This window comes from Mizuhopecten yessoensis, unplaced genomic scaffold (assembly GCF_002113885.1).
Source record: "Mizuhopecten yessoensis strain PY_sf001 unplaced genomic scaffold, ASM211388v2 scaffold3139, whole genome shotgun sequence".
NCBI classification, from domain to species: domain Eukaryota; kingdom Metazoa; phylum Mollusca; class Bivalvia; order Pectinida; family Pectinidae; genus Mizuhopecten; species Mizuhopecten yessoensis.
In genome coordinates this window covers 127,032-142,019 of record NW_018404895.1, presented here as the reverse complement: position 1 = coordinate 142,019, position 14,988 = coordinate 127,032, and the positions used below count along the sequence as shown (strand labels likewise).

The window sequence follows — 14,988 nt, the reverse complement described above, 5'->3', positions numbered from 1 at the left end:
TTTCATTTGGGAGATTACACTGCTCAGAATTACAAACGTAAGTAAAATATTTGCATATACATACAAAAATCCTGAAAACGAACCATTGCTCTAAGCTTCAAGTATTTTCCCTGAATACTGTAAACAGGCATAGTTTAGTACATTATCAAGTTTAAACAATTTGTGCACTGACGAATTGACACCCCCCGAAACTATGCTTATTAGAACAATATACAGGAAGTTCAATTGGCACATTCACCCACAATTTAGCGCAAAAATCATAGCACAAAAAATGCTAAAATAACATCACCACCAAAATATGTATGTTTACAGTATGTTCTGCTATACTGCATGTAACATGTCCCTGTGATTCTATTACTGTCAAATGTCCTTGATCTCAAGGCTAACCGAGGCTGGGCACTGTTCAGACTTACCGTAAATTAAGTTGCTTTAAATCGTCATAATTGACAATTTCTAATATATCTTCTAAGGAATACTGTTCTGCTGTCACCTGGAAGTTAAAAGTAGATAATTAACCTTCAAATACAGCAATTATAATGTCACCTAAACCCGCAAACTCAACATGAACTAGAATTGACCTTCGGCACAGGTCTGTTCCGTCGAGGGCTCCACCGGAGTTACGATCACATACGCCACAGGCGCTTTCACACAGTTCATACAGCCCTATATCATATACCCTGTCCATATTATTTGCCATATATGGACACTATAAATAATGCATGCAAGTTTTCGGCTGTGCCTACGCCACTTCGTCGAGACATAAAAATTCTAGGTTAGGTTATGAGCAGTGTCTGTGAGTACCCTTATGTTGCCAAACATTGTTTCAGTAAACCTCCGGTCAGATCAAACAAAATTAAATAAATATTGTCAAACCTGTTCGAATTACACGAAATTATAACTGCTAAAATAAAGATTGGTTCGAACTATCAGTGTCGAGATCAGGTAAAATCACGGCAAACAGTCAAGTTGTTGATACGGAACAGCGATGGCCTATTACCATATATTCGCAAATCTGGAGATGAATAACGGTACATATATCTTTCTTATCTTTACTTACGTATTAACCCTTTACCCATAGGTAACTTTAGTGGACTCATCCATGCATTTATTGGGATGAGTCCATTATGGTCTACAGTGGTGAAAGGGTTAATAATTTATTGTCAAGTTCAATCGCAAAGCAGAGACAATAAGTTTGCAGGCCGAAAAGCAGTGATGAGCGGGAGTATTGACGGAAGTTCAATTGTAATGTATCAGAATGCGGAGGGTAGATTGAAACAGCAATTACGGATTGATAGTTTGATCGACCACCTGGTCAAATATTTTTGTTTTGGCACATGTACAGGTAATATATCAATTGAGTAATATATCAGGGATCGGTGGCCAGGTCACAATTATTCAATCAGATTTTTATCACAGTAATATCATGACCTACCTTATGAATTGATTCCTCATCTAATTTTTTCTCCCTCATCCAGGCCACCAGGGACTCATCTGGGGGTTCATGGATTTCTGGAACTGTAAAAGAAAACAAAGGTGAAGACCACAGAATTTCACAGCTTTAAACCCTGGTAGTGTCTGAAAAACAAGTAAAGTGTGTCAAGAATTGGTGAATCGGACTTGGTAAAATAACTGATGATGCATTAATAAAGTACAGGAGACTAAATGACACATTTGAAAGGAACACAAGAACTTATGACACATTGCAAGGTACTCAAGAATTAATGACAAATTTAACAGGTAGACAAGAATTGATGACACATATGAAAGGTACACAAAAAATTGATGACAAATTCAAAAGGTTTAAAAGAATCACAGACACTTTATTTAAAAGTGGCATAAAGAAATACATTGACAAAACTTCAGCAAAAAATGTTTTTCTCTTATACTGATCACAAACGTTAAGGGGGAAATAACTCCAAACAAACTAGGCAGCAAGCAACCTTAAATGACCTTGTTATTGTTGCACATGAAATCTTACCTCGTTTTCCGTGAGTTGATGGCATGGTGATATTTGGATGACTGAGGCTACCAAATATCCTGCAAATAGCAACAACAGATAAAATCCATGATACTTGAGCTTTTATGTGTAATTTTGACACAAAGTTTGACTCCATCTCTTTATCAGGCACTTTTATATATCTATTTTTCTGTAAATTTAAATGTTTATGTCTTTTATACACATTTTATGAATTGAAAACTTTTAATCTCGTTTAATATTTACCCTTATACTAAACAGTTCATGGAAATTTCAAGCCCTGGTAAAAAAGGACAAAAATTCTTACTTAACATGGTCTATATGGAGTTTCTTCTCCTCTATTGACTTTTGGAGTAGGTTGCCATAGGAACGGCTGACATCAACTAATTCATGCAGTAATCTGAAAATAAATTATGTCTTCAACATCACAGAGGAAATTATAGGTCACAGTGACCTACATTTGATATATAAATACAAGACGCCAAGAGGGCCTGTATTGCTCAACTGGATATTCATGGGAAAATGTTTTCAATAAAAGTAATTTTGCAAATATCATATATTGAGTCTCCTTGGCTTAAGAATGTTCCTAAAACTAAATAAAACTTTATACTAATCTATCCCAGCATGCTACCAATCAAATATCATCACCCAGAGCCTCCTGGTAATGAAGAAGTAGTTTTAAAGATTTTTTTTTATACATTTGAACCCTTTGGCCTTGAAAGTAGGTCAAGGTCATTTATTTGAGGAAATTTATAGCACTCCATCCCAGGCACCTATTAGGCAAATCTCATTGCTCTAGGCCTCTTGGTTATTCAGAAGTTGCTTAAATGTTTTAACACATTTGACCCTTGTGATTTTGAAAGTAGGTCAAGGTAATTTATTTGAGGAAAGTATATATCACTTCAGGCCAGGTACCTACATGCCAAGTATTATCACTCTGGGCTTTCTAGTTATTCAGAAGAAGTTGTTTAAAGGTTTTTACATATATGAGCCCTGTGACCTTGAAAGAAGGTCAAGGTCATTTATTTGACAAAGCTTTATATCGCTCGGTCACAGGTATCTACTGGCCAAATATCATGACTCTAGGACCTCCAGTTCTTGAGAAGAAGTTGACGGACGACGGACAATGCACCATACCATAAGCTCAACTAGCACTTTGTGCACTTTCCCAGTATACTATACAGTAAAACCCCGCTAACTCGGACTTGTTGGATTGCAGATCAAAAGTGTGTGGATTACATGTTATTCCACAAATTTAAAGTTCGTCAGACATCGTCATGTTTTGATCAGGTGGGATGACGGACAGTGAGAGCACTTCAAATATCGCAGATAGTAGATGATAGAAGTCAAACAGAAGTTTCATAAAGTTGACAACATTTAATAAGACATAAAATTGCTCCACAATGACAATATTTCCATCGGTATTAAGAAAAGAAATAAAATAAAGAAACTGTATACGTAACATATTTGCAATTCAGACATCAAAGAATATATGAGAACGCATTCAGGACCAAGCCAACTTTTCGAGGAACAGGGGGTATTCCAGAAATGCAAGTTGGAGTAAGTGGGGTTTAACTGTATATTTATTTAAGACAGTATAAATAAATTTCAGTACAAACCTCAGGTTATCCTCTTCAATATTGTCCAGCTGGTTGCGGAGCTCAGCGGTTTCGGGACTTGGTCGGTACACAAGGGCAGACTTGTTGGAATTTGTGGACGGAACACCGGATGTGTCTATTTCATCTTCCTTACTGCCAACCGATAGACTGGCACCTAGCTCTGCAAGTAGAGAGTAATACACACCTTCCCTAGAGAATACTGGCATTATGGATACAGGAACGATACTTTGGCAAATAATTCCTGCAGACGATTCTTTAAAGTCTTAAGAGACAGATTAACATGCAAGAAACAGATATTCTGATAATTTCTGTTTATTATCAGTTTGAAAATTAAATTTGTTCAACATTTGTTATTTAGGAGAGGTACTTCTTCCCTAGGGACGAAACTGAACTTGACAAACTGAAACTTTAACTGTCGCCTATGGGCGACACCCCCTTGGCTTGCATCAATGCTTCATTTCTGCGATAATTAGCCATTTCAGTAACATAATGTATCTGTGACCTGTGACCTATGACCTTGGAAAATTGTTACAATATAGCCTGCATAATTGGCTACGATACTCTAATGTATATGGGTATACAAAATACCTACTGATTCCAAGATAAATAGCTATTTCAGTAACGTAATTCATTTGTGACCTATGACCTCTGACCCCACAACCTCGGAAGCTGTCTGTAGAGCAGATGAATGAATGGACACATGGACGGACGGACGGACAGACAGACAGAGTGATTCCAGGACCCCCCCCCCCCCTACCTTCGTTCATTGCGGGGGGTATATATTCCTTATAGATCAAACTTAATCATTTTTAAAATTACATCAGTATTAAAATTTGCAATAATGGAAATGGAAACTTGACAGGTACTGGACAATGGGCAGTGTTTGTACCTAGAGGTCCAAAGAAGACAATGATGTTACTTACAAACGTAAAATAAGGTCTTTGGATCTTGTCTCTTGAATGGAGAGGTCACGTAGGAGGTCTGAGAGGGATTAAGATATTGTCTGGAGAGGTCAAGGAGGGATAAAGATATTGTCTTGAGAGGTCAAGGAGGGATTAAGATATTGTCTGGAGAGGTCAAGGATGGAATCAAGATATATCCTGGAGGGGTCAAGGAGGAATTAGGATATTGTCTGGGGAGGTCAAGTTAGGATTATTATATTGTCTAGAGGTCAAAGAAGGATAGGGATATTGTCTATGGTGGTGAAAAAGGGATTAGGATATTGTCTAGATAGGTCAAGTTAGGATTAGAATATTGTCTATGGAGGTGAAAAAGGGATTAGGATATTGTCTGGGGAGGTCAAGTTAGGATTAGGATATTGTCTAGGGAGGTGAAGGAGGGATTAGGATACTGAGTAGGTCACGTTTGGAATAGGATATTGTCTAGAGAGGTCAAGGAGGGATAAGGATATTGTCTGGGGAAGTCAAGGAGGGATTAGGATATTGTCTGGGGAGGTCAAGGAGGGATAAGGATATTGTCTAGAGAGGGCAAGGAGGGATTAGGATATTGTCTGGGGAGGTCAAGTTAGGATTAGGGTATTGTCTAGGGAGGTGAAGGAGGGATTAGGATACTGAGTAGGTCACGTTTGGAATAGGATATTGTCTAGAGAGGTCAAGGAGGGATTAGGATATTGTCTTGGGAGGTCAAGGAGGGATAAGGATATTGTCTAGAGAGGTCAAGGAGGGATTAGGATATTGTCTGGGGAAGTCAAGGAGGGATTAGGATATTGTCTGGGGAGGTCAAGTAGGGATTAGGATATTGTCTAGAGAGGTCAAGGAGGGATTAGGATATTGTCTTGGGAGGTCAAGGAGGGTTTAGGATATTGTCTAGGGAGGTCAAGGAGGGTTTAGGATATTGTCTGGAGAAGTCAAGGATGGAATCAAGATATATCCTGGAGAGGTCCAGAAATGACAAATTTTCTCACATCAAAAAGGACCAAGAATTGACTCTGGTTTTACTTTGAGTGGTAAAAAAGAACTACATTTTGCCCTTAAAAAGTGGTCAAAAAAATCATGGTCATTACCTTGATACACTTTTACCTGGAGAGGTGAAGGAATGATCATCGTCTTACAACAAGAGGTAAAAGAAGGATTTTGATCCTACTTACATTGTTAAGGATGAACCACGACCTTAACTTAAGCGATCAAGTAAGGGTGTCTGTGAAAATCAGTGTCTTATCTGGACTGATAAAAGAACAATTTTTATTATACTTTACCTGGAGCGGTCAAAGAAAGACCTTAGACCTACCTGGAGATAAAATGGTGATGGCTCGTTGAACGGCGCTGCGTAGGAGGTTGTCGAGCGCAAACATCCAATGGGGCTGTATATTGTGGCATTTTAGACATTTACCAACCTAAAACATCAAATAAATACAGGTATACCGAAGTCTAATAGCAATGATATTTAGGACTCAGATATTTTAGTCCGGGGCCCGTATTCATGAAACCGTTCTCATGCTCAAGCATGGATTCTGTGCTCAAAGCGACATTCTGGTAACTCACTTTTCTAAATCATATCATTCGTCTCAATTTAAGCCTCTCCAAACATTATCCAAATTATTGATAAAATAAGATTGTTTTTATTATTTTTAAACAGAACAAGAAATTAGGCTTGAGCACAAAACCCATGCTTGAGCATGAGAACGGTTTTATGAATATGGCCCCTGGACTCCTATTTTCCCTATAGAACTTGTCAAATATTTGAGAACCCCCTATATCTCTTAGTAATTTGGACTCAATCAAAATGTTCATCTTAAAAAATTCAACCAAAATTGCTGTAATAATTTTATTTACTGTAATATACAATAATTCAAGGTTCTTGTATACTGCTTTAATCACAACCTAGTTCGTAGGTCGTCTCAAAGCGGTTCACAAATTATTATCCATGGTTATAGGGCGTTTGCAACCAGCCAATACCTTTCTCAACTCTATGGGGAGCATACAGCCGGAGCTGCCGGAGCTGCCATTTCGGCGTTAACAGCTAGCATTCAACAATTCTAGCTCTGCCCAACCACATACTCATTTACAGATGAGTAGATTGGAACAAGTGGAGTAAAGTATCTTACTCAAAGATACAACACAGAGCGGTGCCGTGACACGAACCCGCAACCCTTCGGTCATGAGCCAAGCATCCTACCACTAGACTACCGTGCCTCCAGGTACAACACTCACATTTCTAGGTAAAATATGACTTCATGTTGGCTTCAAAATCATCAATGACACTGGTTAAGATGGTAAATCATACATAGAATATCATACAGTGGTTTTCTTAAATACATGTTAAATAAATAATTTCTATATCCTGAAAGATAAGAAAAGAAATATAAAAATACACTTACAGCCTCGTGGAAGACGTAGAGAGCGAGTTTAATCTCCATAATGGCGGTGACATCAAAGTCTACCAGGACCTTCAGCTTGTCTGTACATAGTCAATAAAATATTAGGTACATAGCAAAACATTAAAATCATTTTGTAATGTTATGTTATGTTATTTAGTATATTTGGATTAGTAGTCTAATACAGTGTGCTACAAAATATTAGATTGTTTTACCATCTTTTACTGTCAAAATATTGAATTGTTCCATAACCATTTACTGTCAAAATATTGAATTCTTCCATCACCCTTTACTGTCAAAATATTGGATTCTTCCATCACCATTTCCTGTCAAAATATTGGATTCTTCCATCATCCTTTACTGTCAAAATATTGGATTCTTCCATCACCATTTACTGTCAAAATATTGGATTCTTCCACCACCCTTTACAGCCAAAATATTGGATTCTTCCACCACCCTTTACAGCCAAAATATCGGATTCTTCCACCACCCTTTACAGCCTAAATATTGGATTCTTCCAATGTTTCCAGACTGAACCAAGGTGGTAACATTATATGCCCCAATAAAATATGGCTGAGGGATAATAAATTGAATGAAATACAGTCAAACTTTGATGTTTCAAACTTTTCAGGACCATCTGGAAAAATTTGAAACAACGGGACTTCGACTCACGAATTTTTTAATATCGAGATCCTGTAGATAAGACAGAATGTGATTTTTTTTATTATAAACATAAATATTAGATGTCTTATTAAATTCAAAATTTCTTAATCAGTTAAATTTCAGGAGCCTGTTCTGTTAAATTAACCAAGGGACATTTTACTGTTTTAGTACAGGTGAACATTTCACTTCGATTTATAAGTTGTAACTCTCTAGTTCATTACGAATGTGCCTAGATTTTACTTCAAAACAGCAAGAAATCCGACTCATAAAAGTTTGATTGGTGAAAAAGAATATTAGTGTTACAGAAGGGAAAATTCTGGACTTTGCTGTAAGTTCGACACATCAAGAAGTTTGAATCTTCATTTTATTTCAACAGATTTTATTGACTTTATATATGTATTTAAACTGGATTGGACATCAGGCTAAGCCTATTTAAGTCCTTTCCAAACTTATTACAAACATTACATATATTCTGTCATACCAATCCAAATAAATAGTGGAGGGAAGATAACTCCAATTAAGTTTGTGAAACAAATATTTTTTAATTATTATTCAATCATTTTCTGTTTATGTTTTGGATACTAACAATTAAATAAATCATGTATATTTGTTGACAACCCGTCCTACATAAAATCCAAGGGATACTGGCCAAAAGTTTGAATCTTCGAAGTTTGATTTGTGGAATTTGACTGTATCCTTAATCCTGACAGTTTTATACCACACTTCAAACAGTATTATTACTTACCAAGTGTTTCACTGATAGCATTAGCGTTCTGGTCCTGTATGTATGTGCGTAGCCCACATAGCAATGGCCGCAGGTGCTCCTGAGAGAGGGAAACAATAAATGGACTGGCTTAAAATCTTGATGAAAAAGGATATTTAACGGCTTTGTGATTCGTTACATGGATTCTATTGAACGTTATAAAACTCGTGTTCAACAGACATTCAAACTGATTCCACTGAAAATATTTCTGTGTTAACACATTTACCCCTGTAGAAACATTTGAACTCTTCCAATTCAAAGGTTGGAATAGTTCATAATTAAATTTTAGGGGTGAATGAGTTAATAAGCCTACGTAATCTAAACATACTTTGTCACAGTTTGCCATGTATCACATCTCCTGACAAATCACATGTGTATCAACTCATTCACCCCTTCAGTTTTAAACTGGACCTGCCCAGTCTTTGATTTGGTAAGGTTCAAATGTGACTTTAGGTGAGAACGGGTTAAAAGGAACACAGTTTTTTGCTACAAACCTGTAATCATTTGAGCTCTTTTGGTGTGAATGTGAATGTGTACAATCAATGTATTTCAGAATGTGACTGTATTAGTGCTGTATTTTTTTTGGCTTAAATTTCATGGCTTTTTCAAACAATTGTCATTTTATAGGGACAGGAAATCATGAGAAAGTGGTTTCAAAGAATTAAATTTTACAAAGAACAAACATATATAACAAGAGATATTTCGCCAATTCACTGGTCACCAATTTGTTTTTGCAGAACATATTAATTTGTGAATCAAAAAGTATCCACAAAATCAACAAGAATAAATACCCCATGAAAATAGATGTTTTCACAATATAGATACAAAAAAAGTGGAATGGTTGAAATTAATAATTTGAGGTTCTTATATACCGCTTTATCACAACCTAGTTCGTAGGTTGTCTCAATGCAGTTCACATATTATTATCCGTGGTTATCGGCCTTTGCAGCCAGCCAATATCTTTCTCAACTTCCTGGGGAGCATACAGCCGGTGCTGCCATTTCGGCGCTCACGGCTAGCATTCAACAATTCTAGCACTGCCCAACCGCATACTCATTTACAGTTGAGTAGACTGGAACAAGCCGAGTAAAGTATTTTGTTCAAAGATACTACTACACAGTGCCGTGTCGTGACTTGAACCCGCAACCCTTCAGTCACGAGCCCTGCATCCAACCACTAGACTACCATATCTTCTAGAAGCAATAGGATAAATTCACTAGGTCAAACAAATGACCCCCAGTATATGTTAAGTTTCTGGTTCCCTGACCGACCCTAGTTTTTACCCTGACTCTAACAATTTTATCTCACTAGAATGCACAAAAACAGGGGCTGAACTCACCTATCTGTCAATCATTCCCAGAAATATAGGATGTATTAGAAAAAATATCACTAAACATGCAGTGCATTATTTCATTTCCCCTATTTGTTTTGTGCAATATTTTTTAATAAATGTTTTTTCAAGAAAAGTAGCTTTAATTTCTTTTGTCACCATTAGAGCTATCCATTCTCAATGTTCTTCACTAGATTCTACTGAAGAACTTTGAGAATTTCTACTGGAATATGATTTTGTACTCACCACAGTGATTTTAGGATTGGATATTGTCGCATCTTTATGTAGAAGGTCTAACCAGGTGTTGCAGATCTATCAAAAAAGAAGGCATCATTTCATCTTGATTTATTAATTTTTAAAATATAAATACAAAATTATAATACACTTTTGTGTGTGTATGTTTGAAAACAACATTGTCTTCTTTGCATTTCTTATGGAGAGATGTAAAATCTCACTGAAATAATTATCATGTCTTAAACCACTTCCCGTTCCCCAGATCAAAAGGAAATGGCCTACTGTATTACACTGCATGATCGTATGAGGCAACTAGTGTAGAATGCCCTTCAGAACAAGGGTTTTTATTCTAAGCCATGTGATTTGAGATAGAGAAGAAACTTAAACTGATATCTTATTGCCATTCCAGATCTTTCCATTTTTTTTTCTAATTTTCATTTGTCCAGATTTTACACCCTTTGCTTCCTCTGATTAAAATCTTCTGTCTAAATAATTTAAGTGACTGATGTGTTATGGTCCTATGCAAAAGTCATAGCTCATTACAGGGACATTTCAAATAGCTTGCATGGTTGACTTAAAAAACAAAATTTAAGTGTTAATTAGGGGGAGGGGGGGGGGGAAGAGGTCCTTGGGGCGATTCTGTAAATTGAGAAAACAAAGGTTTATAGGATAAAGCAGAAAAACACCAAAGAACCCAAAGATAAATTCATGACAAAATTATAAATTCACCTTATCCGTGTCTAAATCAAGGATATGGACTAGAGTTATCCGTCTTTCCGAGTCTTTCCTTAGCAGGTAGAATCCAAACTCCCGTCCCATGCTGTCTGCCGAGCTGTGTTCTGTTTCGCTGATGTCAGGAGAAAGGTTGGTCATACTAGAACTAGCGGACAGTCCCCCAAACTCCATACTGAAAAGGATAGCATCTCTCTAGCCAATTCAAGTTATCAGGGACATGGGGGATTTCAGGAAAAAAAGATTTTAAAAGCAAATTATGGAATGTGTTAACAATAAAATGTGAAAAATCTTGGTTTATCAATTAAATAAAATAATAAAATTCTGATTAAACAAATCTGTAAAGAGAAATAATTTTCTTGATATTTAGTTGTTGAATATACACTGTGTGAATTTTCATGCATAAATACAAGTATACAAAATAAATAAAGTTACACATTTAAATATAATTAGCATAATTAATATAATATGTATAAATTTCAGTAATTCTGTTCATTAATATGTGCTGTAAATCAAATTAAAGAGGATATTGAAATTGTTGATCAGGTAGTTCATTTAGCCATGAAATAAACATTGTAATAAACAACGAAATAAACAATGACAATTGAAATTAACGCTGAAATGAACATTGAAAAAAACAATGGGTGAAACAGCAGGTAAATAACACAAAATCGACAGAAAACAAGTTTCAAGGGCTTGTTTTAACTAAACTAAAGTCTATTTAATTTCCCTTCACCAAAATAATTAAAATATTAGTGTATTACATACAACTGTACAATGATAATTTATATAGTATTTAGAGTTTTACTGATCCAGACTTCTTATCTACAAGGAAGACAGCTCAGTTAGAGATTAGCATGTTTGTCCTAATATGGATGACATGTATGAGAGGGTGAAAGAAGAGAAAATGAAGGAGATAAAATAAGAAACACAAAAAGAGGAAGAGAGAAAGGAGGAAACACATGAAGAACGAGAAAAAATCAGGAGAGAAAGGAAAGAAGAACAAAAGGAAAAGATACAAGGTAAAAGGAAGGAAGGAAGAGAAAAAAAAAGACAAGAACAATTAATTAATGCCCCTCCCCTTGTAAGCACCCATACTCTTTTTAGAACACTAACTAAAATGATTTAAGCATCCCTTTTCCATGGAAGCTTCCATTCAAGCTCACTCCAGTAACAAAATATAGCACTATATTCACTTTATATTTAACACTACACAGTCTTGCAATCAGACATGACTGTTTCCCGGTGTTTTAGAGACAAAAAACCCCTTTTTTTTATATTTAATATAAATGATTAATGTGTCCAATAGTTATATCGCCTTTACAGTAGCCGACACATTCTCTGTAGTGTTATCCTAATAATCACCCTCTTCAGACAACAGTTATATCCCCTTTACAGTAGCCGACACATTCTCTGTAGTGTTATCCTAATAATCGCCCTCTTCAGACAACAGTTATATCGCCTTTACAGTAGCCGACACATTCTCTGTAGTGTTATCCTAATAATCCCCCTCTTCAGACAACAGTTATATCGCCTTTACAGTAGCCGACACATTCTCTGTAGTGTTATCCTAATAATCCCCCTCTTCAGACAACAGTTATATCGCCTTTACAGTAGCCGACACATTCTCTGTAGCGTTATCCTAATAATCACCCTCTTCAGACAACAGTTATATCCCCTTTACAGTAGCCGACACATTCTCTGTAGTGTTATCCTAATAATCCCCCTCTTCAGACAACAGTTATATTGCCTTTACAGTAGCCGACACATTCTCTGTAGTGTTATCCTAATAATCCCCCTCTTCAGACAACAGTTATATTGCCTTTACAGTAGCCGACACATTCTCTGTAGTGTTATCCTAATACTCACCCTCTTTAGACCATTTTACGAGCACCCTGGGCACTATTTATGTCAATTTCAGTAGAGGAATATAGGAAGAAGATCATACAAAAATAATAAGAAAATAGGAAGGAAGAAGGAAAAGCAAAGACAGAAGAAGAAAGAAGGGAAATGTAAGAAAGAAAAGCAGAAAGGTGGGAAAAGTTTGGAGGGATCAATACGCAGATAGGCAGAGGAGGAAAAGGCTCCTTATCGTGGACGATGCATCCATTTCAGGAAATAATATGAAATAAACAAACTTAGATATTAAAGCGTCGCCACCATCTGTACAGTAAAGCTCATTAGTTTAAACTGAAGTTGGTGAGTCAGTGCTGTGACAGAAAAACGTTTTTGACCTAAAAAGTGTGCCAGGCGTAGATAAATGACAAGTAGGGGGCATTTATTTCCTTAAACAATACTTTTCCTAATTTGATTATTTTCTCATAGCAGCAGAGACACGCAGGTTTCTTTGTCCCATTCTAGTGTTGAATTCTTAATTCAATTAATTGGTTTATGATTCCTAACAGTGGCATTGGTCTATGTTTCAATACAACGTTCAATGGCAGTATTTTTTTTGCTAAATTACACATTTAAAAAAAAGAAAAGATTTTGGTAGCAGATTAAAACAGTTGTCAAACTTTGAACAGAACCAAACTGGACTGCTTCCGGATATTACAAAATCTGGAGAAAACAAAATTTGGATTTCTTTTTAAAGGGTAATGACCTCATTCAGTCAAATAGGGATGTAATTGTCATAACTTACTACATAATGGGGATATTTATAAAGACTGGAATTGCATTAATCTGCATGGAGACTTTAATTTTCCAAAACAATATTTTAAATTGTTATTAACAAGTTTCAAATATATGTCATCTCCAGGAGCCGTCTACGACCTATTCGGGGGAAACAAAAATATTAATCGTCATAGCAACTAAAGCAGAAGCGAAGCCTGTTATCGAGTGGATAGTGAACCACTCTGTTAAAACCAAATGACGTATGAAGAATCTGTTCTTAATATTACAAGAGTGAAACAACTTTTACTGACCAAATTTTTTAAAATTCCAGATTATAAAAATTCTGCTGTTTCTTAAAAATATTTAATCATTGCCAGTGAAACTACATCGTATAAAATTAATATTAGCGGACGTGATCAACGAAAAAAACAAAAGGTTATGGTTAGGTGGAGAGTGGACAGAAACGAACTACAGGAACACCAATGTCTGGCGTGGAAAGACAAAGAGATGTCACAAAAGTAGCTACCACACTTCAAAGTAAGGCTCGTCTTCAAGAAAGGTTGATGCCATCTTTTCATCTTCGAAATTTCAGGAGCTACACACATTCTTTATACCACTGGAATATGTCATGAAAAATCGTGAAGGCACAAAGTTAGCTATTTGATTGGTTTCAGGTTAAAAAAAAAAAAAAAAAGAAGATCTAACGCCGAGCTGAAACCTGCCTTTTAAAGAATACAGTGTCGCAATGCCTGATTTCAAAGCCAGTCAATTTTATTGTTACACTGTCACGCAAGCAACAATGTATCAAATCAGAGCACTTTAGTCATCCTGGAAGTTTCACGTACAGAGCCTTCAATTTCGTCATGACATTCCAGTGGTGCAGAGAAATTGAGTGTAACTCCTGGAATTTCGAGGATGTTTCCATCCATACTGGATCTTAATCTTGATATAGTAGGGCCGTCAAAATATATTGGAAAATCGGTATATCACAATTAATGCAGGCATATCATGTCACATTGCAATATAGAAATGACATTTTTGTGGAATGCAAAAAACGTCCGAAGCCTTTTCAATTTATGTATCTGCAAGGTGTTTTAACTTTGAAAATTATTACACATTCTAACAGATATGCCAATAACCGCTAACAGGCTATTACTAACAGTGGGAATCAGTTGAAACTACATACATGTAATTGATGGTTGATTTAACGAAATCCTAAATTCAATCTTCTTTGTTTTACGTGATGTCCTATCAACAGCTGTGGTCATAAAAAGAACGTGCCAGGTTTAATTTTGGTGGTGGCGGGAAGCTGGAGCACGCGAAGAAAAATCACTGACCTGCAGCCAGTACCTGGCTACTGCTCCACGTAGGCCTTGAACTCACGACCGAGAGGTGGAGGGCTAATGGTCAGATGCCTTAACATGGCTACTGTGCCCCTGCCCTGAAATATGTGTGATCCGCTCATGATATGTGGTTTAGTTCCAAAACATTCTGACAATAATTTCTTTTTAAATTGAGCAAGCCTTTTCCCTATGAATTTATATTGCCATACATATCTCAATACATTGATTCCTTCTGTATTGCAATGTGGGCCACGGTGGCCAAGTGGTAAAGGCATCTACAACATTCTGCCGCCACTAGCCCTCCACCACTCAGTCGCTGGTTCGAGACCTACGTGGGGCAGTCGCCAGGTACTGGCGGTAGGATGGTGGTTTTTCTCCGAGA

The 14,988-nt window shown here is 36.5% G+C and overlaps 1 protein-coding gene across 1 annotated transcript in view; it reads right to left on the bottom strand.

Annotated features, from left to right (window-relative positions):
* Window positions 1–14,988, bottom strand: part of LOC110447054 (mitogen-activated protein kinase kinase kinase 5-like) — a 78,580-nt gene that overhangs the window by 876 nt on the left and 62,716 nt on the right. Inside the window, exons 31-40 of the mRNA XM_021492469.1 lie at window positions 10,648–10,825; window positions 9,931–9,996; window positions 8,337–8,415; window positions 6,932–7,011; window positions 5,842–5,947; window positions 3,595–3,754; window positions 2,283–2,375; window positions 1,979–2,037; window positions 1,433–1,515; window positions 414–490 (exon numbers count right to left, since the gene is read on the bottom strand). Coding sequence (XP_021348144.1) covers window positions 414–490; window positions 1,433–1,515; window positions 1,979–2,037; window positions 2,283–2,375; window positions 3,595–3,754; window positions 5,842–5,947; window positions 6,932–7,011; window positions 8,337–8,415; window positions 9,931–9,996; window positions 10,648–10,825 — 981 coding nt within the window. The remainder of the gene's footprint in view (window positions 1–413; window positions 491–1,432; window positions 1,516–1,978; window positions 2,038–2,282; window positions 2,376–3,594; window positions 3,755–5,841; window positions 5,948–6,931; window positions 7,012–8,336; window positions 8,416–9,930; window positions 9,997–10,647; window positions 10,826–14,988) is intronic.